This window comes from Zootermopsis nevadensis, unplaced genomic scaffold (genome assembly GCF_977971745.1).
Source record: "Zootermopsis nevadensis isolate Lab colony 2312 unplaced genomic scaffold, Znev_1.0 Znev_ptg000027l, whole genome shotgun sequence".
Classification (NCBI taxonomy): Eukaryota; Metazoa; Arthropoda; class Insecta; order Blattodea; family Termopsidae; genus Zootermopsis; species Zootermopsis nevadensis.
This window is the reverse complement of record NW_028259159.1, coordinates 2030213-2055496: the sequence shown is the minus strand read 5'-3', so window position 1 is coordinate 2055496 and position 25284 is coordinate 2030213. Positions and strand designations below refer to the sequence as shown.

The window sequence follows — 25284 nt, the reverse complement described above, 5'->3', positions numbered from 1 at the left end:
CAAAATAATTGTTTACTTTAAGTTGTTCTACCATAATACTTTTATTCAGTGCTGTTGTCGGTACAATTGTATTTTTAGACAACTTATATTAATACCCTTCACATACACTCTGAAAGTCCAACATTTCCTTGGTATTCTGGAAGAATTTATAAAAATTCTTATGGTATTTTTGGAAGGTATTTTATCGTGAACTCTGAAGTATATATCAGATTCTTATGACAGTGATAAAACTAAAATATCATAATGAAAATAATGAAACTAAGCGTTGGACCTTCGATCTGTGAATGTCTTTTGGTGGGGACTGATACACATGTTTAGAAATATTTCATTTCAGAACATCATTACATTTACATTTGTAAAAACCCATAATTTACATACGTGTTCTTTCTATTATTACAGTTTTATTGCATCTGAAGTTTTTGAGCATTTCTGCATACAACGCAAAGTTATCACTGCCGCTTTGTTTCGGTCATATTTACAAATATACTAAATATCAGTAATGTACATTTGTAGGTCTACATGCTGCGGGCTTCGCTGATGTAATGACCCATGCACGATTCTATTCGAAATAGAGAATAAGAAAAAATAACTGTTTATGTTTACTTACAGATGAAATGCAGATTAATAGAGTAGTGCCAAGATCATCAAATAGAAGTGGATAATACACGTTTTGAAAATTTGACAATTTTTCAGTATTTGGGAACGACGTTAAAAAATAAGATTTTCGTTTACGAGGAAGTTAAGAGCAGAGTAAATGCGGGGAATGCTTGCTGCCATGCACTTTAGAATCTTTTGCCTTCCGTCTGATACCTGAAGACGTCAAGACTGAAATATACGAAACCATAATTTAACCTGACCTCTTACGCTAAGATAAGAACACAGATTGAAGGTGTTTGAGAAGAAGGTGCTTTGGATAATATTTGGACCAAAGAGAAATTAAATGGCAATTGTTATAAATGAATGAATAGCCAATGGGAATTACAGTTCTGTTCAACATTCATGCGGTCGTTCACTGAACAGATCGAGCTCAGTATTCGTGTATGGGCCTACACAACAAAAATGCAGTCTTATGTTAAAACGTCTCGGTTGTTCAATAATAACAGGGACATTTCCAGACACAGACAAATTCCATTTCCTCATTACTAAGCTCATAAAGATTTGTTTAGTTTAGGGGTAACAAAAATACAGCCCGCTGTCATATTCACATGATTTTAATTATAATTTATTGTTACTTTTTAATTTCTAATATATGTTAAGAGGAAAGCTTTGTTCTAAAAATTACATAAATTGAGTATTTGACCGAAATATCAGTTTTAAATTCCTTAGCAGGTGTATTTGCAATTCTGATTTTCTGTACGTACAACCGAGTAGGAGAACGTCGAGAGTGGAGCCACTACAGACTCGGTTAATGCGTGGCTTAGGACCTTGATAATGTTAGAGTATTATCTTTGAATGAATTATTTCTAATGTAATTTTTATATACTTTAGTACATCTACACCATTACCGTAACTCTGTGCTCGATAAGAATTGGGCCCATATTCACAGAACATATGTGACTGGGAATCCTCTTGGGAACAAGCTCTTGAAATGTTGATACAAGACTTGAACCATGTTGTATAGAGGTTGCTTAATGCGTGCAAATAATTGATAGCTATTTAACGAATTTCGAACTACATAATTTTTCTCGTAATATAGCTACGGTATATGATTATTTCGCAACAGACTAGTCCGGTAAATCATAATTGTTTACCCTAGTTCAGTAGGAACGCAATAAATAATTGCGGCTCCTTACAATTAAATTTTTTACTAGTATTGAAGAAACTGAGAGTGCAGTAAATTGCAAGATGTGGACTTGGCTTGTGGTTGTGTCTTTGTCTTCCAACAATTTTTGACCGCTAATCAGAATTCCATCGCGTCAAACCACTGCCAGATCTTTGGTGATGAATAATTCATGTCGTATTTTACGCATCCCTTATGCAGTAATCTGTAACATTAAACCACAAAAATATTTCATCCTTACAAGTCCTTACTCATTATTCATAATATTATAATATTAAGTCGACAACGTGTCGTTAAATAACCTGTCAATGAACCAGTCTTCAGATCCCATAAAAGACGAGTGATTTCTTGATTAGCTGAGTGGCTATTAGATTCTCAAGAAGAACCCTGCTGCATGTAGTTAGAGGCTTACCATTTACGGATTTTAATAGAGTATCTCACCGAGTGGTGAGGTTCCCTGCAACCCTCAGAAGAAGGGAGGTGGAACTCAAGACAATTGCGTTTCGCATTTCTTATTCTTTCATTTCCAATGTTAATTTTTAATGTGAATGAATGTGATGTTATGTTCCTGTGACTTTAAAATAATTTCATGGTGCCAGTTTCTATAGAGTAAAAACTATATAGGAGCTCGTAATAATTCGATTAAAACCTGGTTTTTTGATAAGCCTACAATGTGAGGCAAATAACGTGCTCGTCCTCGGCAAACCCGTGGCTGTTGCACTCAACTCACCCATCGCGCTCTTTACATCCTAACACGGGGTATTCCTCCCTGAAACACTTCGGTCTCAGGATATTGAAGTAACCTATACCGACTTCTGTGGAGACTATATTGTTGGCTTTCTTCAGGCAGTAGTAAAACTTTTCATCACAGTCACAGTTAGACCTGTAAGTAAACATTGTAACATTTCTACACGTGGCAACCACACATCATACATCCAAAAACCCGACTTGAAGGAGGCCCCCGAGAACACATTTATCTTCATTATTTGCACGAAGTGAACGCATAATGGTGGGGACACTATTTTCCTGTTTGTCCTTCCACATGTTCCATCTTCTGAACTACTGAATAGTATAACATATATTAGTTAAATAAGTAGCGTTAGTAATATGACCTGAAATTTTAACACCGCTAAAACGAAAGCCCGCCATTGGACACAACGCTGAGCCAGATGCAGGGCTCGTCTGGTTCTTATAGTCACAATCAATTTCCCGAACATTCAACTTAGTGGTATAAACTCATCTCATTGGTCTTCGAATTGACTTGCGCACCAAAATTCAGTGTGCATTTGTTGTTTTATTGATCTAGCTGCACACCCATTCTACCGTTAGGCCTACTATGAACTGAATGAAGGAGTGATTAACGAACTATCGTAGACTAACAGATTTAATTTAAGTACCAGTAATTACTTAAATCCAGTGATTTCATATTTTGTCGTTTTTTAAACTTAAGAATAAATTACGGATTTTTTGTTCTCTTTACTCTTTCCTTGTTTATCGTTTCACTTAACGATTTAGAAGTTTATATTTTCTTTAATCTATTATGCATTCAGTAGGGCTTCTTGGATTGGGATATATCCGCAAACCAAGCGAGATTAGAACCCAGTGTACCAATGTCCAGGTGTTTATAAATGGAGCATCGGTCCAGATATACTCTGATATTACTGTGTGCACGGAGAAAGATTTTAGGTCCCTATTTCAGAGTCTTAAGTAGTCTGCTTATATGAAGGATGGTCCCATCGGAATGCCCCTACTACTAAATGGCAACACAGACAAGCCTCCATGCATCCTGAGTTATGTGATGCGCGGTTCCAATATTCGGTGGTTCCAGACTGCACAGTCACTGTACTCAGCCGGAAGTGCTCGGAAACAGTTTTGTAATGCCAATTTTATCGTCTGCAATTTGAATTACGTTTGGTTTTTCGTTGATACGACAAGAAGAACTGCTGACCTGGTGAAGAGTCCCGAGTTCTTGAGCCCGTGCCCGGACTTCCCTGCAATAATGTTATCGGGACATTTGTCATGCTCCCGGCAGCAACTGTCCGTCAGTTTGAACAGCCCCAGATCTTCCGCACTCTTCGAGCGATTACCGACCCCACACCATTTCGTTCCTGGAACAAGGAGCTTCAGTTTAGTAGTTTCACTCTGCCTAAATCTGCAGTCCTGATGATGGAGGCAGTGTGTTCCTCCGAAACGGAATCTGCCAGTACACAAGGCTTTACAACGATGAAGACCAATTTCTACGTCTTTACCGCAGTGTGAATCTGAAATCTCGTATATCTTAAAATTGGTCTCCACATTTTTTTTTTAAATTTTCATTAACAAATCATCTTACAATTGGACGCTACATAACCTAGAAAGTTGAAAATATTCGTCAGATATGATCGTTAGATTGTAGCTATGCCAGGTTATTTTTTAGCTTCAGACGCCCGGCTGATCGTGTAATTAAAATAATTATGTAATCTTGTCTACACATTACAGTCGTTCTGTAAGCCATTACAATATTATATTGAGGTGTCGTAACACGTGAGTTGCCACGTTTCTTGTACCTGAAGACCGACATATTCCAAAACAACCAATACTTTTTTGTATTGTACTGTCAGTAGGACTTGACAAGATAGGTAAATAAGTATCACGCACAAGTTTCTACTGTCTTCAACTTTACTTTAGCCAGGTTTTAGATACTGGCAGTTCGCGTGTTTTAGCAACGTTAGTAAATTATATACAAAGGAAGATTTGAAATCTATAAATCCAAGGGAATTTGTAAGGTAATTAGTGACGTAACCGCTGGCATATTGCAACATTACTGATTTTACTGAAGGAATAGAACGGTAACGAAAAATTGCATGAATCGGAGTTAAATTTTCTGCCTTCCTCAACATTGATTGAGAAAAACGCGGACAGAATGTGGAACACACTTGAAGTTATAAATTCATACAAATTTATAGTCCAAGACCTTCAAAGAGAAAGATTAATCACAACGGAGACGTGTAGGAAAAAGGGAAAAGAATAAAATGGATATTGCAGCTAGTGTGGACGTCTGGGTTCGATTCAAGTGACTAAGGATATGGTTCCATGTCTAAATTTTGTTAACACGATGCTGATAAATTTGGTTTCACAATACGAGGGAATTTCTTCGTCAGTTATGTAGGTATCCACTTATCCAAGGAGTTACTTAACAGTCATAGAAACAAACCACTCTAAAAATATTCAGTTGTTACGGTTAATCGACTTTTGTCTTGGTACCTACGTTATTAGATCCACATCTTAATTCATGTTCATTAAAGGTTTCACTGATTTATTGGCTAAGATGCACACCCTGATACTATTAATTTTGAATCCTCCATTAGAGATCTAGGCTTAAAATTATTTATCATTGCCAAACACTATTAGGATGATGAAATCAAGGAGGATAAGATTGTCGGAGCACGTAGCACGTACAGTGCATATGAGAAATTCATACAGAGTTTTGACTGAGTAAAATTATGGGGAAGACATATCTCGAAATACCTAGGAGTAGATGGGAGAATGATATTAAAATGTATGTTAATGGAATCAAGCTCAGGACAGGGACCAGTGCTGATGTTTGTGAACACGGCAATTAACTTAAAATTCTCAATCAGAACGTAGGCCTTTACATAATTTACCTGGAACTATAGGCTTCAGACTGTCGAAAATTTCTTTCTCAATGATATCTGCAGCTTTTCTAATACGGTCCGACAATCCAGGTTTGGGCTTGGTTGTTGTTTCATGTTCTTCATAGTGTGTAGGGTTCTCTATGGCTTCTCCGTGAATCAGTTTCAGCGTGAGGCTGATCGACAATAGTAGCTGTGTCTGAAACAGTAACATGATTAGAATAACTTCTGATATCGGGAGTTTTTTTTCAGAGCATGATGTTTAAAACGAATATTAATGTAGTAATAACGTTGTTTTGTTTACAAGATAAAAACTCACAGCACATAAATTTTATTGTTGGATTTCTGCCATTTTTTGTCTCCTACTGTAGTTCGGAGTGTTCGACATAGCAAATTCGTGTGCTAATATTTACTTTTACGATAGTTGACTACTTGCACAACGTTTATTTTTACCATGTGACATACTGACATAGTGCGGCACCGTAGTTGAAATTTAAAGGTTTTGTCGATAGTGTTATTCAGTGTTGTAATAGTTCTGTTGGACTTTATTGTAGTATGTAAATGTTTTGAAACAGAGTACCGTTCTTACTCCCGCCAGAAGACGGAAGTAGAACCAGATTCGGAACCGCTGTGGTTCCGAAGCCGGTTCTATCACTGAAGTTGGTAATTAACAGCATCACCAGAAAAAAACAACATAATTTTTCTGTTTGTACTATAATAAATTTTGGCCTACTGTCTTACAGTAAGCTCTGACTGCTTCTTACATATATTTTCCAATTCATAATACGATACCGGACAGGATAACGCGTAAGTTAATAAGGCCCAGAATAAATCGTTCATAACTATTATCTAGCAGTGGTTAACGCTTTCGACTTCACTTCTGCTTCCCTGTACTACACAACTGTTTATTTATTTTTAATAGAATTTTCGTTAATTGTATTACATATAAATGCATTTTCATAAAGAGGACGACCGAGTATTTAGCAAAGAATTTTTCGTAGGAAAAACCCTGTTATAGCCTCTATTTCTCTAATGTCCCTTATCAAATTGCCACAGTTCTATGAAACTAAATCAAGGGTTCTCAACCTTTTAACAACAGGAAATATATTCACTCTTTTTTACCGTCTGACTGTAAATGACAACAATTAATTGAAACTTAGTGGCAATTTATTAAAAATGCTACTCGCTTACTATCGCAAACGTATTCAGATATTCCGATTACCCTTTTATTCCCTGAAACACATGTTATTTATCTGTATTAACTATTCACATAAAAATATATATGTAACTTATTCGGTACCTATTGCTTCAGCGTAGAGCATATTAACAGTAATACAAAAATTAATTCAGGCCGCAGGTTGCTAAATGCTGGTCCAAATGAAAGAGGCGTCTTTAAGAGGTTGAGAGACCAAGGGAGAAGAATACGAATTCATAGTTTGAAGCTACAGTTAATACTCACCTTCATGTCCGTTCTGTCTGCGTATTCACTGTCTTACATGGAAACACGCGCTTTAAAATATACCTGCTCGACCTCCAGTGTCGTTTTTATTCAAGGTCCAAAATTCCCCCCCTCATAAGCACTCCTCGCGGACCTCCTTCAGTTGCCCCTCCTACAATTGCAGTAATGTAGGAAGTAACCTATAACTGTTGCTTCCAACCTCGAGAATTATACTTTCGTAGATTCCATATATGATGACCGAAATGCACATTTTTTCTGTGGGGAATTTACTCTTTTATAGCCGCTTTCTTGTACATATTTCCATTTTTCAATTAACTTAAATTTTTATATCAAATTACCAAGGCGTAGGTGTAAGGATGATATCAATACAGATCTTAGAAAAACAGGGTTTGGGGTCTTGAATTTGTATGCTTTAGGATAGGGACAGATTAGGGACTCTTCTGAAGATAGTCATGAATATTTTGGTTTAGTAAAATTCAGGGAATTTCGTGGGTAGCTGAGGGCACTATTTATTAGCGTCTCAAGAATTACTCTGTTCTTTGGAGTTAGTTGAATACTAATTTACACTGTGTTTCTTGTTACATTGATTACTGCAAATACTTGACTAACCCATTCATTTATTTGTTTAAATCCATTATTTCGATGTTATATTAGTAAAGGGTTGTTAAGGTACAATTCTTATAATTACAAGTTGAGAATCCAATAAAGTTTTCTTGGACGATCAGTCGTGTGAGAGTGGAATTAATATCCAACGTTTCGAAAACTGTCTCCATCGTCAGGGTTGATGCATTATTGCTCTAAGTCACCGTAAAAACTTCAAATTTTATATAAGGATATAAACTGCGGAAATAGATTTCTGAGGTCAATATCAGAATTGACACTTTGAGGTTCTTGTAAATTTCGACTTTTAAATCGATAAGAATAAAAATTGAATTCTTCCAACATTTTTTATACACTTCCATTATAAAATTTTACCTAAATCTGTTCAATAGTTTTCGATATGAATCATGTGGACACACAGACAGATGGACGGACAGAACTCGTGTACACTCATTCAATTCATTTTATGCAAGGAACACATGAGACGTGCGCACGTGTTTGTGACAGTGAATCATGATTAAAATACACTACGCAAGAGTTCTTATTCCTCAGCAAATATGTGCAGCCGAACATGTATCGCGTATTGTTATCAGTTTTGCAGCTTTACTCACTAGGAAGAGCATGCGACATCGAAGGCCATAAATACTGACCTTGACATTGTATTGACCACAACTTACTTCATGATTGCTGCAGCTGCAGAAGTAATGAAACGTTACTTCTGAACGTATGTTCTTAGTCGTTCCTTCTTCTGTCACAAATTTGAGCCTTCTCCGCGTACATTGTGACTGTAAATTTAATAAAGCTGAAGATTCAGAACCTTGAAGCTCCCGAATACCAAGCTTTAGTGATAACTATTTGACCGCGACTTTTGATAAACCTAGGCAATAAAATTAATTAAGTTTTATACCCAAAGAAATCAAGTAATGTACACGCACAATTACTGCCGACAATAATGTATAATGATTTTTCTCGTTTGTCTGTGTTATAAACAATATTATTATAGATTTGGAAACATGTTATAACTCAACTTCGAAGAGACTTTATGGCATTAAAATATCCGAATGTATTGGAACAAGATAACAATAAAAATTCACAATCAAATATCATTGTCAGTAAATATAATTTATTATTCATATATCATATTTTAAAAATAAATAATTATGTGAATTACACACTGTATTGATTTCGATGTTTATTTTATGATCACACTGGATTGCATTGTAACTGAGAAAAGATTAAATCTGTCAAATATGTACGAAGTAGGTAACAGGAAATATTGTTTAGATTAGTTTTATGTGAAGAATTTGTCCCAATGAACTTGAATTTTACTAGGACCCTCGTTTATGGGAAGCTGATAGTCGCTGAGATGGCCAAAAGCTCTTCTTCTTCTTTTGTAATCAATCCTAGGATTGGTTGGCAGCAGCTCTCATCTCCTGAGCTGCTGTTACTTGGGATATCCTAAGGATCTTTAATGCGGTGGATTCCCCTTGCCTTCCGCATCCTATGCAGTTGACCCATCCGGGTTCATCCGCCTTTAGGGGTGATTTCTCACCCCAAGGGCATGAGGGTGCCCTGAACCTCCACCCGCTCATCCACCCTCCGAAGAGGCTGTTGGCACTTGGTAGAGGGGGACCACTTATACCGGTGGTCACCAGGTCTGTGGACGCAGTTTAACGTCATGCCCGGGATAGCTACACCTTTTATGTAACCAAAATGCTCATCACAGTCTTAACAAAAACTGCAAGTAAAAAAATCTTGTGAATATTTCATACGACTTGAGTAAACCATGTTTGGAATATTGGAATAATATAGGCATACTATTTTAAATAATGGTTTCTTATTGTTTGCAATATTACGTACATAGCATGTTGAAACTTATGTAAATTTAAATTATTGTAGGGATTCCAGTATATGTGTAAACAATTTAGTAAGTAAATGATGTAACTTCTCAGAAATCTCGAAATTTCATAGTGTAATATTTTTATGAGTAAGAATTTTTTTCAATCAGCAACTTTGTATAGCCCAGAAAATAATTTTTCAGATAAATAAAATATATATTTTACAAATTTTTAAAACTAAGAGTATTTCAAATGTGCAAAGATGGGGATGTGTGACCGTTTTGACAGTTACGGTCTTTTATCTGCCCTGAATGAAGTGGAAATAAATTCCATTGGCCATGTTTTTTAAATGCATTAATAATCTGAAGGAAATTAAATTTTGTTTCTGTGTAGTGAGCATATAATTTCTAAAAGTGTGTAAAAGCACAAACCACAGAAATCTTGGGATTTAGAATTAATCGAGTGATAAGCAGTATCAAATATAGAGAATCCAATCGAACCTAAACAAATGAAATCAGCCATATTGTTATACGGATTTACTGAAACTTCATATTTATAGTTATCCGGTGTGTAGATAGTTGTTTTCTTGTTCATAACAAAGAAAAAGGTCTTGGAAGAAGGTCCGTTTATGTGGTTAAACTATAGTATATAATACAGTTCTATGTTACTATATATGTGACATTATTTCGATGACACTGAGATCAGATTATTGTTCCTGGTCTGTAGATTTATACTTATTATTATCCTGATATGAAATCTGCGAGTTAAAACACCGTAGGCCTGCTTAATGTAAAGGAATGTTATGTTTTTATTCTGTTGCATATACAGTAGTTATCGATAAACATTAAGAGTTCCTGTAGCTTTACATTTACCAAGTACTTTTGTATTGTACGAGTATAACATGAATATTCTTGTTTTGAGTAAGACGTAAAGAGGTCAGGAAGTGGGAAAATTCAGCAAGACAGTGGTCCCTTAGAATAATGATTTAGCTCTGTGATATTGTCGGTTCATTAAGTTTTTATGTCATAAAAGCAACAAGTCATCATTAAATCATACAGAGCCACTCCGAAACTTGTAAATTGTCATATGTAGTAATAATCAGTCAAGTATGTTCACGATATATTATGTATTTTAAATGCTGATTACTTGTTAAAATAGTCTTGGATTTTTTGTTAGTGCCGAAACGTAATAGTCTATATGTTACTTAAATACCTCTTGTGTGTTAATTTGTCATATTTAATTCATATACTTAATCTGTAGTGTAGCAACATTACTGCTAAATCCTCCCACAATATACATTTTTGTTTAAATTATTTTGTAGCGACTTATAACCAGGTCCATGAGAAACTCCGTCAACATATTTATCAGGCAATAAGCGTGAGTCCCAGAGATCTAAACAAGAATGTGTTTATATTATTAATAATAATCGTACCGTTTCCAGTATTCATTAAATGTATTCAATAACAAATAAATAATAACAATAATTGTGTAATTTAGTTATTCATAATTTAAATACTACTGCAATATTTTGATTTAACAACTACGTGAACATTATTTGTATAAAATATAACTTTCATTAACTTTCCCTGTAACAGAAATTGCGTATTTTCTTTTTCTTCTTCTGCTTTAAGGATACCGGCCATTGTCTTGTTTCCAACTTCAAGAGAAGATATTTTAGTATCCGAATTACGTCTTTTAAAGTTGTAAAATAATTTGATAAATTATTAATTAATGTCTGAGTTTTTCATTTTAATATAAAATAGAAATTGAGATGTTTGCTTTCGTAAATCGTTTAAATAATTTTAATTATTAAAATTCCGAAAGGTGCTTTCGGCACTAAGATAACATGGAAATCGCCGTATAAGTCAGTGTTTATAAATTTCAAGTTGATTCAGATTTTGAACTATTTATATAAAGTACATATTTTATAAAATGTATTCATTATTTTAGATGAACCGAATTTCTTTGTTAATTATACCCTGCAGAAGGCCTTAATATCGTCGAATTCGAGAATTAAAGGAGACAGTACAGGCGACATCATTCAACAGTTAAGCTTCCAGGGACTCAGGTCGAGGTGTTAGTGAAGCCAGAGGTATTAGTAATATGGCGTCAGTGGGGAGAAGGGACCGCTGGGACGGAATTCCATTTGCGGACACAAGCTGTTATCCATCACCTCCCACTCGTCGTGTCTGCAATCACACAAAGAGACACGCATCCTTGTTATGTGGAAATAATAAAATGTGTTAGCAACATCGAGAAATGCATGTTATTGTTATTATTATTATTATTATTATTATTGTTATTATTATTATCGTTTGCAATCCTTGATGGACCTTGGCCTCTTTACACGTGGGAGGTGTCTAAATTTTTGAAGACATTTAGTAGTTCTCCTTGGTCGAGTGATCTGACCGTCACAAGGCGAAAAAAAGTTATAGCCAGTTCTAAATCTCAGGTTTGTACGTGAATAAGTTTACTAAACGCAGCCACTAATTTTATCCTGCATTCATTTTAATATCTCATTCGTTCGAGCAAGCATAATTTTAAAATGTGAAGTAAAGATCTATCTCTAATGTAAATTTTAATTTCACAGCGAAATTATTTTCTTTCCTTTGTTTTTCGACCTGTCGTCGGCTCCGACGAGGCGGCATTTAGCACTCCATCCTCGGTTATAGGCGCATTAAAAGATCCATCTGCCCTGATTGATGAATAATGCCGTCTGCCAACAGATGACATCACAGTGGCTGACACTGAAATTCCTATGTCAGAGCGATGTTTGTAACAAAATTGACGGCAAGGTACTGGGTACTGGATATAAGTGGACACGGTGAGAATCATGTGGTGCCGACAGCATATCGAAGCAGGTTGTGCCAGATTCCAGACAAGAGACCGAAAATGCCCCGAGCGTCCGTTTGTCGAGGGCTCTCACTGGGAACAGTATAAGGCGCTACAGACCGAAACCTCGTACTGCAACCGCTAAAAAACAGAACAGTCCTGATACAGTTCATTTCCACAAGGTTGTATTTGAGTCACGTTTATACAGTAAAATTAGAGAAAAGAGATCTTTGGCGTTGTACGGGGAGATGAAATCAGGGTGGGGTAGACAGGGTTACTCTGGTTGTTGTACGAGGGTGGAGAGGGAGGGATGGGCATGGTTCAGAGCGGGTATTTGGAAGCTGAGAGGGATGAGGGGGAGCATGGATGGAAAAATATGCCCTTTATGTGGGGCGACAGAAAGCGAGATTCACATACTATTAAAGTGTACGGAAACCGGGAGGTGGAGGGAACAGCTCCTGAGGAACAAGTGGTTCACCGTTGGTGAAGAGTTGGCCTGCAAGAAAATTTTAAGCACTACGAATGACACGGAGGTCAGGGATGTAGGGAAATTTCTGTACAAAGTAAGATGTAAAAGACAGGTCAAAATTAGGAATTTAGAACTGCTACTGGGGTAGAAGGCACGAGAACAATACGAAAGAGTTATGTAAATAGTATTAGGGATTAAGGAATAGTCATGAAGAGTAGCATTAGTGAATAGTTGTAGTAAGCAGTAGTGCTAATAGTGCTACGTATGTAAGGACTGTGGCCGTAAAAACCTGGTGTTAGGCGGCCACAAATCTCTGTATATAGTTCTAAACCAAAATATCGTTCAAGTGTATAATATCAACAAATATTTGGGAAAGTTAGAACTAATCAAATTACATTTAGGGTGAACTTAGGAGTATATTAAAGTTAAAGAATGCGTGCTATCATTTACTTCAAAATCCTTTGTATTCCCTTCTCCCACATTAAAGTGAACAAAACTATACTTTTATCTGTTGGTTTGTATGGCTGTAAAGAACATATATTAAGGGAGTTTAGGTACAGGTGATGAGGATAATTTTTTGGCCTAGTAGATTCAGTTAAAAGTTTAATGGAAACATATAAACATCCGAGTATACAGGTGACTAGCCTACAGGAAGCAGTTATTTGAAATCGATTCTTTGTTTCCCTATCACTCTTACCTCTCCTTTTGAATAAGTGCCATATAACTACATTTTAATGTAGTTGTTAGTAACGCGGTGTTGGCTTGTAGGCAGGTACCAAAGCTTCAGAGGAACATTGCCTCCATCCTTATCCCTGAGGATATAACAGTATGTTTCTCCAAAATGTTGGTATCTACCTGCAGGTCCACACGGCGGTAGAACCCAGAAGACCGACATCGTTATCTTCACCTCTCTGAGAATCCCAAATGGCATACATTTGTATATAAAGCACGATCCCAAAGAAAGCACTTTTGGTCCATATGAGTCATGACTCATACGCTGAGATACATTGGCTGGAAAACTTCAACTGCAACAGTTCTTGTGTTTTGGTTTTTACGTGTCAAAACTAGGCGCATGAGTTATTTCTTATCTGACATGCTTGGTTGATCCTTTTATCTGCTGGGTAGTACGTTTCGAAAACATGTATCTTCCCCGCAACAATAATATGTGGTTTTTCTTCATATCACGAAATAGTACTTCTACTCACAACATTTAAACTACCGAAGTACACTTGTCCTCGTGCCAGACAATTTCTAATATTAACATGTGGCCACATTTCCTGAATCAACGTTAAGCCGGTGTTACTTTTCTCGACAAGTTAGTACACAAGTCCATTGTGAAGAAGTTGTGTACGCAAAGTCAGCTTTTACAGGCTTCAACTCATGTATATTTGATATTCTTGTTCGTGAGTGGTCTTACGTTGGTTATATTATTTAACTGTTTGGCGTACTTCTTTATTTAAATCGTAACTGCAAACATGAACTGTCTCTGGAAAGTCGTCTTATCGGTAGGCTATTTAGAACGAATTACGTAGTATGCAAACAGGCTAAACATTATTGCATATACTTTAAGTGAGAGTTTTCTTTAAGATGTTGAATTACTCGTAATATGGAGTAAATACAGTAGGATCAGGATAAACCTATTGTTCGGAAAGTTGCGTATCAATTCTTCACAGCCTTCTTAAGCACATCGCTGTGGTACAGTTCCTTTATAAGGTGTTAAACGAAGTGCGAGAAGGGAATTATAACATCTCGAGGTAAAAGAGTTTTCACAAATTATGTTCTGAAGATTGAATCACGGTCCTGTAACAATGAAATGTGCGCCTGTTGTTCAGGAAATGCCTTTAACCTATTATCAAGCGGATTCTTCATTGTTACTGAGCTGATCAAGAAATCCCCCTATCCTGAGCCAATTGAATATAGTCCACATATTGACATTTTGCGTCTGCAAACTCCATTTTTATATTGTCTTTCTGTCTGCTCCTTGGTATTCTACGTGTGTCTCTTCCATTCAGTTTGACGTACTGCATTCCTTCTCTGTCCCACACACGATACATGCACCTCCATCATCTTGGTAATATTCGATGAAGAGCAGTGTAGGCTTATAAATTATAAAGCGTTTCCTTATGAAACTTTTTCCAATCCAAACCTTTAATTTACAACATTAATTTTATTACGTATTTGGCCCACTCATTTACATCTGGGCTTCTCTATTCGTGTCTCCTAATTACACTTTTCAAATGAAATTGTGTTTGTATTTCTCATCTAATCTATGCATGCTAAATGTTTTACTCATCAATAACATCAATGAAAGTATAGTTTCTGACGTGTGTGTGGTTTGTTTAATATGGAGACAGTTATAAATAAACTCCTGTGTCCATTAGACTAAATTTTTTTTGGCAGTGCTGAGCGTATGGGCTATAGAATTTATATTCTTCGATTTCCGTTTGCATTTCCTCTGAGTCAGATAATACGATAAAAATAGAGAACTTACTCAGTTGACTGTGGGCAAGGTCGGCTTTCAGTGAAACAAGTGACTTGGGCAACATTGAAGAACAAGGCGCCCAGGGTGTTGGCAGTGTCGGTGTTGAGAGACTGAAGACACCTCCTGAACTTTGCATCACAGTCACAATGCGACCTGCCGGAACAAAGCACAAGATTGTAGTTGGCGGGATATCTGAACAACCAGAGAGTGGAATGGGACAACTGGCAGCTGTAAAGGCGTGTTTATTTTTCTCTTGATTTCGCTCCGTTACAATGTTAAGATTTAATTTCGAAAGTTAATGCAAAAACTCGTCTAATAAAACTATTTTAAATGCGTTATTTTTTTAAAGAATTTCGTAAAAATAAATCGCATTCGAATGAGTGTGCCTGTCCGCCCACTTGTTTTCATCTCCGAAAATGCTAAGTATATTATGATTATGTTTGATATTTTGAAGAACGCTTCTAAGCTGGAAGTTGAATGATTTTGTTTCGTGTTGTTTCAGTATGAAGATCAACTCGAATTTTACAAATATAGAAACGGTTTATCGCACAGAATATCTCATTGACATCTGAAACTTTTATTTCAACTAAGTTTTGACATAGTGAATATTTAACGAAGTAGAAAAAAATATTTTATTACCGCAAGCTATGTGGTATGTGCAGTGTGGTTAGACCTGCAACAGTAAGCTTGAATATGTAATAAATGGACATAAGGCCAACGACGTACGCGAAGGCTAAATGAGATATGCAAAATCAGAAAGAACACATTTATAAAGTGCATATGCCAGGCACTTCCCTTCAATGTTTACTCCGTATTAGGCGCAAAGAGAGGTTTAACTTTTGCCTATGAGTTTCTGCATTCATTTTACAGTTTCAGTTTGAGGAATTAATATTATATTAAAATTAGAAGAAAGGGATAAGTAGATGTGCATGTAGGACACCCAAGCTTATGAATGTGTTACGACATCAGGCCCCGAAATTCTATCCAGAGGGCCTCCACACTTTGTGCTTTATTTAGTACCGCGTGTTAGTTTCATATCTGAGAGCTATATAGCAGTTTGCGTGTGATTGCGTGACGTACCAAGAACGTTCCGTGCCACGTAAGTGACGTGCTGTCAGCCTGTCACGTGCTGTTTGTGTCGAAGGATAGTTAAACTAACGTCAATACTTCAGTTGACTTACTGCATCCCCTGTGCAAGAACTTGTGTCTTTTGGTGACTTTGATATGTATGCCTCTCTGTTATCTCAGTCGCTGACGTCCCATATAATTTTGCAGCTTAAATATTATTGGTTGTAATTCGCGGACAGCTGGCAAGGGGTGTCATGCAAGTTGAAGGCTGAGAGGAATGCTAACAACTCCTAGCGTGACAGTCTGTCGTTGCGTAGGCCTAATATTACACAGCATAATGGCTTTTGTGAACACGATAATGAACTTTCGGGTTGTATACAATACGGACATTTCCTTGTTCATCGTTCTCCGTATTATGGTGAGAAAGATCGCCTATTCTACGGGAATAGTTAGATAAATTTGACAATATACAGCCGGAACCAGTCTCCGAAACGTCGAAATCCATTTTAATCCAGACAGTTGACAAAATTCAAGGATAATTCTTCCATAATAATACTTTCCTATTGTCGCCGAGTTAGGGATTTTCCTTTTTTATCATTTAGCAAAATGTTTATATGCTTCGCGAATATCACTAGAGCAAATGCTATGTTCCATCCACGTTGCAGCTAGGAGCAGCCTTCTGAGTGGATGATCTTGTCAGCGCTGGCGCACGCACCGAGAGACCAAAGTGTCCGTGACTGTCCATTGTAATACTACAGACCTGGTGAAGGGTGAGTTGTTGCAGAGGCCGTAGAGACACTGCCCGGGCTCCAGTTGGTCCGGACAGTGGTCATGCTCTCTACAGCACTTGTCCTCTTCAGCATACGTCCCCAGGTCCTCATAGTCCAGTGCCACGTTCCCCGGACCACACCATTTCGTATCTGCAATGAAACGAAAGCCAGACGCACTTGTAGCGGCGTCGAATTAAGGCTAGAATTATCAATCTTGTTTCACGCTGTGAACTATGTTCTCATAAAAGAGACTGCAGCTACCGAGTGATAAAGGAATAATTTTTACAGCTAGTGTGAAGTACTTGACAAATCCAGCATTTAAATTTATTCCTTCAAGTTTACTTTTCATATCTTGGTGTCATTTGTTTAAATATGTTGCTACTCAGGAATAATTGCGGTAGTTGTGCCAACTTAAAACCTGTTAACTGTATAATTAATAATACCAACATCAAAACAACACGTCGATTTTTTTCTGGGGGTTAAAAATATAGATCGTGACTTGTGAGATCCTTAGACCTAAGCAGCCAGTTCAAAGTTCGGGGGTTGCAGAACATGAGAAAACTTAGTAGGATTTACAGATATATCCTTAATTTTGATAAGAATGGAAAGATATTTGTGTTAAGAGTTATAAATACTATAGTACGTACTTACCGGGGTATATGAAACCCCCCTGACCCTGACGATGCGAGACTTTTCCTTTGCGACATGACTTGGCGACGGCGATCAGGTCTGAAGGTTTCACCTCACGCACCAGAGTAGGATCGGACTCCAGTATCATTCTCCTTATTGTAGATCTATTGAGAGAGCAATTTCGAACGTGATAATCAACCTTCAGGTTCGGTTAAAGGCAGGGATTCCTTGAATGACTGATCGACTATCAGCGTCTAAAATACTCTTCTCCATTAAGTCACTGACAAGTTTTTATCAACGCTGGCTTTGCTGTCAATAACGTCTTCTGTCGCCTGCTAGACATGTACAAAATCTAATCAAATGTGAAATTTTGCGTCCAGAAAGTGTTTTAGAGGACTCTCTCGTGGCATTGCCAAGGTTACCTGTCATTGTACACTACGCATGTGGGTCCTGGACCCGAGATGGCTACCAGGCGGGTCATTGCAGGGTCCGTCATGAGAACTACACACCGAACGGCCCCCGTCATGAGCAGCAGTCCGAACGCCGACACCAATAATGCCAAGTTCTGCAATCATAAACAATCTTCAGTTTACGGGCAATATACGGATTTTTTGTTTGTCCTTGTGAACTTAACAAATTTGAGTGTAGAAAAGCCAGAGGTAAGGTTAGTGGGACACACTTAACAGTACCTCAGAGAACAGTTCATGTTGCTACATCATATATTCTAATATTTGAAGCTTTCGTGGCGACTAAACACAATACATTTTTCTTCGGGGTTCTGATGACGGAGATGGTTCCCGAAACGTTGGCCTCTTCGTGTAGCCAATTGACGTGGCTGATTGCCGAAGAATATTTTATTGACTATGTGTTCTGTTCTAAAGAAATTTATTGACGGTTGCTCTGACGGGAATTCTCAGGTTTATCTGAAATTCGAGTAGTTCATTTCAAGTATTTTATGAACGTAGAGCAATGGTATATGGCTGTAAACCAGGGATTTTTGACATTCACCAAATTTGAGACCACATTCAACTTTGTTATCGAGTTGCGGGCCGCAAGGACACTTTATCGAAATACCACTGTAATTTGTTTTACGTCAACGCAAACCGGTTCACATATTGCGCAACCGTTTTCTTTGATAAAGTCAGTGGTTAGTGAGAAACCTAAACTGCTTTTGTTCTACTAATATTTCAGTATGAGGTTCAATTTGTCTTATTAACGTACGTCCCTCTATGTGTCCATTGTCTTGATTTTACGTCATTAATTTGATGACAGTTACTTATAGGAATAGGCATTCCAAATACTGATATTAAAATAATATATTTTCTTGCATCACATGTGCATCAAAAAGTGACATAGTAGGATAAAGAATGTATGCGGACCGCGGTTTGAGAACCTATGTTGTACACATTAACCGTTTATAGTGTAGCAAACAACATTATAGTTATTCATTGTTTCTTCAATTGTTTTGATGCGACAGCAATGCAAACTACATGCAGTGTGTACATGCTCTTACTCACGAGTTTCAGTTAGAGTAGCTAATTAGGGCTGACCATCAGTTTTGCGGGCCACTAGTTTATAACTAAAGGCGTAGGCGGTATGCTGCCACCTCATCGGATAGACTATTGATCTTGACCGTCCGAAGAAAATATTCATTTCGGGTACGAATATAATTCACCTTAGCCATTAAACGCGTGCTTTGGTTTGAAGTAAGGTCTTGAAAGATGACCTTGGCACAAAACGTGCCTTCCGGAGAAGGTAGACGATCGAGTATTTGTTATTCAAGTCGTTACGATAAGTTCGATAGAGTGGACGGCATAGTCTGTTGACGAACAGAAAGTATCAACGCAAGGTTGTTTGACTGCTTTCACGGCATGAGTCAAGTGTCAAGACTGAACTCTTGAGTGTGGGTGTGCAGAAGACTGCGTTCTATCAGTTTAACTTAGCTGTCTAATATAAAAATTTGGCGGGAGGAAACCTACCCTTTACCCCCAACAGAATGTAACAGACAAACCACACCTAGCTCTTAAGTGCGTAGGATCTGAGGTTCTCACTGTGGCGTGTATGAAGTACGTAATCGTCCAACTAACACTCTGTTCTAAAACCATCTATACTAAAGTCATCTATTTAATTAGATCCTGAGACAGTTATATCAGTTTCTCATCCTCACAGTCAGGCCTGTTTCTTCAGCGTCAATTTCAGTGTTGTTACACCAACACTAAGTTTTCCACTTGTAGCACCCATTGACATTTCTTTGTTTATATCCACTTATGGATAACGTGGACTAATTAAAATAGCATAAATGCTGGCTGTTGGAATTCTCAGATGATCCGCATTATTACGTAAAATCAAATTAACCTATCACGAAAGATGATTAGACATGTGAAATTTTTGAGAGCAGAACACCGAAGTCTAACAAACTGTGGTCCATCCACTGTTGCAGCGTGAACGGTATACATTTCCACATACGTTATACCAGCGCCTGTGTTGGCGTCAATTTTAAATAAGGGACGTATTGTGTAATGTGTATTGTCTTATATCACTGAAGCGCAGATATAGAATGATCCTTTGTTTATGGAAAGGACATATCCTGGATGGCGCTCGGGTTCGGTAAATCTGATTGGTAAGATCAGCAGTCTTCCTTCAGATACTGATACTCAGTTCTCAGTTGGACAAAAACATTTCTTGTTTGCATAGAACCGAAAGGTAGCAATAACCCATAATAGTATCTTGTCTTGAGTCACCTTAATTAAGATACTATCTTAACCATCTGTTTCTCTCCGATACATTTTAATATTATTGAATCATCTGTGCCTAGTTCTTCTAACTGGTCGCTTTCGTTTAGAGTTTTTCAAACAAAATAAAGCATTCCTTTTGTGTTTACATTATCTATTCTACATGTCAAGCTTATGTCATCCTTATTGATTTAATCATGTCAGTTGACTCTTCAAATTAAGAATTGGTGTATTATGGTATCTGAGCAAACTTACTAGTATTGGTTTCAGATTAATATATTGATTTTAGATATGAGTGTTGAAAAATAGGCCCTGCAGAAAAATCCCAGAGGGTTATGTAAATTTATTGGGGTGGCAATGGCCCTGCATTTCAATTAGTTTATTATTAACATCATCATCATCATCATCAGTACCTTCATTGTCATTACACCTAACACCATGACACTTCAGATAGCGTATTCCCAACTTCTGTGTTTCAGACTACAAGTGCATGTTATTGGTGTTTCTAAAGTAATTTATCCTTCTGAAGAACAGAACGTCTTTTAATTTCATAAGACTTGCGAATGTCTTTTCTATTTACTATGGCTCCTAATTACACTGGAGTTTCCCCTTAGACAGTCATCAGTAGGACTGCCGCCTGACGCGCAAGCACGAACAGTTGCCTGACATGCAGGCGAACGTGTCTGCGTCTTTAATTACTCTACAGCCGTGCCAGAAGAAGGAAAATTAATTTACAGGGAACATTGGCTAGAATTTCAAAGGAGCGTATTTTAATTAACAAAGCTACATGAGGCTTCGGTATTATTCGTGAAAGTAATGACCACTTTAGCATGCGTCCTCCGTAATTACATATTCTAGTTTTACGCCAGTTTGTTTGGGTGGGAAACAACATTTAGAAAAATTCACTAGGATGTGTCGTGAGTTTGTGTTCTTATAGTTGTTATCATTGTTACATTTCTTAGTGATTTCCTGTCAGGTCTTTGCTGCTGACAAACACTTGAATAAATAAACTAAGTTATCATCATCAACATCATCATAACACACTGGGATTTCTCAGTCAGTAGTAGTGACTAGGCTACGGAACGGATTACCAGAATTCCTTCAGAAGCTGATAATACACAAATTTGGCTAACAAATTTGCTGCCTTTTATGGAACCGGATTGTTAAGTGCTGTGTATACAAGATCCCGCCACGCGTTCCTATATTGAAGCAGATGAATTCAGTCCAAATTCCCACACACTGCTCTCTAAATCCACTTTAATATTTGTCCTTTTATCTAAATCTAGGTATTCTAATTGGCCTCTTCCCTGCGGGCTTTCATACGAACATTTTGTATGCATTTATTTTATCTCACCCATGTGCTGTATGCTTCTTCCATCTCATCCTCGTTTTATTTGTTCTGTTGCAGAGTACAAATTATTTAGCTCCTTATTATGCAGTTTTGTTTATCCTCCCGTCACTTCATCCCTCGTAGATCTTCAGTGCCTTTTTCTCAAGCACTGTTTACATGTATTTCGCTTGATATGAGGGACCAAACTTCACATTCAGCAGGAAAAATTAAGGAAAATGTTAGGTAAAATTATTCCAAAAGGGTCAGACACACGTGATACAGTAAGCCTAGCTTTGCATATATAGGCATAATCTACAATACTAATAAACCAAGTTAATTTTTACTAGCTCCCTTTCCTGCTGTTCTTCTATATAAAAAGCGCAAGGTTAAACAAATGAATTAGCAGTCAGTAGCATTTAGAGAGCGGACAACTGATGGAGAACAGAGGACAAATTATGAAGGACAATTTACTGAAGGTGAATGTAATAATGTAGTGAACGAGGAAGTAATTACTTTCTATGCAGATAAAGCCAGCTTTATCTCCTAATTCGTCTTGCCAGGGAAAAGGTATATAAGTCCAAAAATAATAACAGAAATTTTAGTGCTACTCGACAACCTATATTTCATATCATCTGTAATTTAGCGAAAATGTCACTTCAGCCTTGAGCTCAGATGCAAATTGTACATTCTTATTTTTGAAAAATCAATAAAACTAATTTGAGAGAACTTCACGATTTTTTTTTATTTCTGCACTTTTTGGACGTATACCCCATTACCCTGGCACCTGCGTATTCTTTATCTCAGTACCACCAAGTAGCACCTATGGGTACCATTCTGAGCTAGTTCTGTGCACCTCATTATCAATATCACTAAGATGCATATTAATGGTATCCTCTGATCTCATCGATTTCCAAATTGGTCATTTGCCAAAATGTTTACTCACCAAAATTCCGAATGCATTCCCTGCCTCCGCATCCTAGACACATGCCCAATCCATCGTAACATCGTATATGTCTCTGTCTTAATGATACTGGTAAGCGGGAGTTTCTCATTAAATAATATCCTAAATTGTTCACTGACTGTATCCTGCTTAGATCAGTTATATCAGAACTGTAAGAAAGTGTAGATTTTTCATATCGTAAATATCCTAAGCATGTTTTACAACTTTGACACTGTAATTCAGATCAGATAATCCCGTTTCCGAACTCCTGAAAATTTAAACGATTCATTATGATTACAGAATGTTGCGTTATTGGACTTAGAGCCAACTTGTTAGTCATATATTTCCACAGTTTTAAGAATTATATAATAAAGGTACACGAAAAATTTGTCTTAGATAATAGGCTACAAACCTGGAGACTTTTCGATAAACATTACTGAATTTAAGTTGTTGAGGACATGATAGAGTTCCTGTAAAGTAACCAACATTCAGGTATAATCTACAATAAATTACTCAAGTCTTTTCTACAAAATACTGCACATAGGCTTCATTAGTGACAGTTATGAAATATTCAGTACATTTTATTTAGCTTCGGGGTAAAATTGTACAACTGTTTCTTGAAGAAAACACAACTTCCTAATAAAAATTGAAGAAACGAATTGTGTTAATAAGTAACGCAAATATTGGCACGCCTTCTTAAAGACATAGTGGCACCTAAATAGTAGTGTGTGTACTCAAATATGAAAACTCAGTATAACAATGCAAAGTCTGCTGTCGTTATAAAATAAACTGCTCTTTATAAATAGTGACATGCTCTCTGAAACACACAGTAGAGTCACCATACCTTCATCTCCGCTGGTGGTAAGGAAGGTGATGGTATGGACTTGTAGTAACTTCCTCTGCCTAACACTTTCCCGAATTGTGGACACGACCTGCAGTCTGACTGAAGATGGCAGATCCTGAGGACTGACTCTGTGGTGGGTTGTCTCTCCTCATTCTATCGATTAATCGATTAGCTGGCACCCGCCGTGCGCCTTGCAAACTTTGCGTCAGGTGTCGTCAGGCTACCCCTCCACCCTCACTCCCTGCATAATAGTGATAACGAGTTCGTTAAACAATGAGATTCTCTTGCAGGGACAAGGAAGGAAGAGAAGGCTTCTTCATTAAAGAACAACCTGCCTGAAATATTAATTATATTAGCATGACGGAAGGCAGTGGGGGTTTGTATGCAGAACCGGAGGACATCAGTAGGCCTTGCGTATTTTCGGCTTAACCTCGGGATTATCTAACAGCGCCTTTGCAATTGCTATCAATAACACCAATGATAAAATAAGGAACAGAATACCTGTAGAATTATGGTAAGAAACATTCACATATAAACTTAACTATTTACCAGTTCATTTATACAAATGCTCTTTCTTATTACGTATTAAATATGGTACATAAATGTTCAGTTTCATGTTTTAAACATTGAACGTCAGTGTTTTATTTCATACAACTGGTTTTAATACCGTTCCGAGTAACGAGATTTATATTCGTCGTATGTACGTCAATTGTGGACAGTCAGCAAAACGAGACCACTTCATTCTAATTAAGAATGTTCTGGTATCATTTAGTCATAGTTATTTTCCTTTCACAGTAAAGCGCTTTGTATTTTCACACTGCAGCTTTTGAAACGAAGCAACCTCGATGAAGGTAACAAACTGTCAGTTACCTCCAGTGGGTTACTAAGCAACCAGTCGGATTTCAGCGTAATCACTTCTCACAATTTTTGCAATACGGACATTTGATTTATGTGATCTTTTATCTCATGGCACACGTGGAGATAATACTCATAATAACGGGTATTCACAGAGCCCCATTCGATAGAGTTACATCCAGAACAGCCTATCGGATTTAATATTCTTTACAGCAGCATACGAATGATCCTGCAAACATTCTTTGTTACAAATCTTTGATTTCCTCAATATGGTACGCCAGCTTTATTCAAGTTGTCCGTGGAATAGCTGATGTTACAAAAAAGAAAAGAGACTGAAAATTTGTATAAATAAATTAACAATTAATATCGAAGTGCCAATAACTTCTTAAATAAATTAAACACATCAACGACTTGTTTGTTCTCGTCTTTAACATCTATAACACAAGTTGTTACACTTGTTAAGCGGCAGGCGGATAAATCATTAAGTGGCCCGCCAAGAACTTAGCAGCAGATATTTCTCTGACGTTACACGTTTCAGTTATGCAGCTTCCGTTTCAGCTACGACGCCTCTCGACGCCGGAATGATTAATGGAAAGAACATAAAACACGTGGTAGGAGAAAGTTCAACTAAACGTTAAGTCAACGCACGTGTAGCGTAATTATTAAAGACTGAGTGGTTATTTGCCCCGATTAAGAAAGCATGGAGCTTTGACCTGCATCCCCCTAGACGCCTTCATGGTTTGGCGCTTAGGCACGGAACAACTCTGTAGGCTGTTTGCTCTTACTTAAAGGGAGGTAGCACAAAATAGTGAAGAACCCACTGGAAATAATAATCAAGGTCATTAATGACAAGCACTTTTCAGAATTGGTTTGTTAGTTGATTAATTGAGAGAATGGTCAGTATTGAGAATGTCTTTTTCATGTGCTCATAAATCCTGAAAAGCATTTGACATTAAAGATCTATATTATTATTTATTGTAATGACTTTATGATATCGTATAAATAACTTATTTCCCTCCAAGT

At 37.1% G+C, this 25284-nt stretch overlaps 1 protein-coding gene across 3 annotated transcripts; it reads right to left on the bottom strand.

Moving 5' to 3' along the window:
* Positions 1 to 22: 22 nt before the first annotated feature.
* On the bottom strand, positions 23 to 23567 carry LOC110828524 (acidic phospholipase A2 PA4). Of its 3 annotated transcripts, XM_087356580.1 has the most exons (7): positions 23407 to 23566; positions 17983 to 18125; positions 17582 to 17724; positions 16921 to 17080; positions 15102 to 15245; positions 2511 to 2663; positions 23 to 1985 (listed from the first exon to the last, which is right to left on the bottom strand). In XM_087356580.1, the coding sequence occupies exons 1-7, from the start codon at positions 23410 to 23412 to the stop codon at positions 1901 to 1903; spliced, it is 834 nt and encodes a 277-aa protein (XP_087212706.1). In that variant the 5' UTR covers positions 23413 to 23566; the 3' UTR covers positions 23 to 1900. The 3 variants fall into 3 exon arrangements, with proteins under 3 accessions (XP_087212706.1, XP_021917005.1, XP_021917004.1); XM_022061313.2 differs by lacking the exons at positions 23 to 1985; positions 2511 to 2663 and adding an exon at positions 10094 to 11498; XM_022061312.2 differs by lacking the exons at positions 23 to 1985; positions 2511 to 2663 and adding an exon at positions 11515 to 12282 and having other exon boundaries at positions 23407 to 23567.
* Positions 23568 to 25284: the final 1717 nt, after the last annotated feature.

What these genes read in the sequence shown, in the direction of transcription:
- LOC110828524 (XM_087356580.1), bottom strand. An exon ending in CCTTGCCCACAGTCAACTGA is followed by an intron (nt 2,664 to 15,101) that starts GTAAGTTCTCTA and finishes GTTTACTTACAG; the next exon opens with GTCTAACTGTGACTGTGATG. An exon ending in GGATGTAAAGAGCGCGATGG is followed by an intron (nt 1,986 to 2,510) that starts GTGAGTTGAGTG and finishes TTAATGTTACAG; the next exon opens with ATTACTGCATAAGGGATGCG.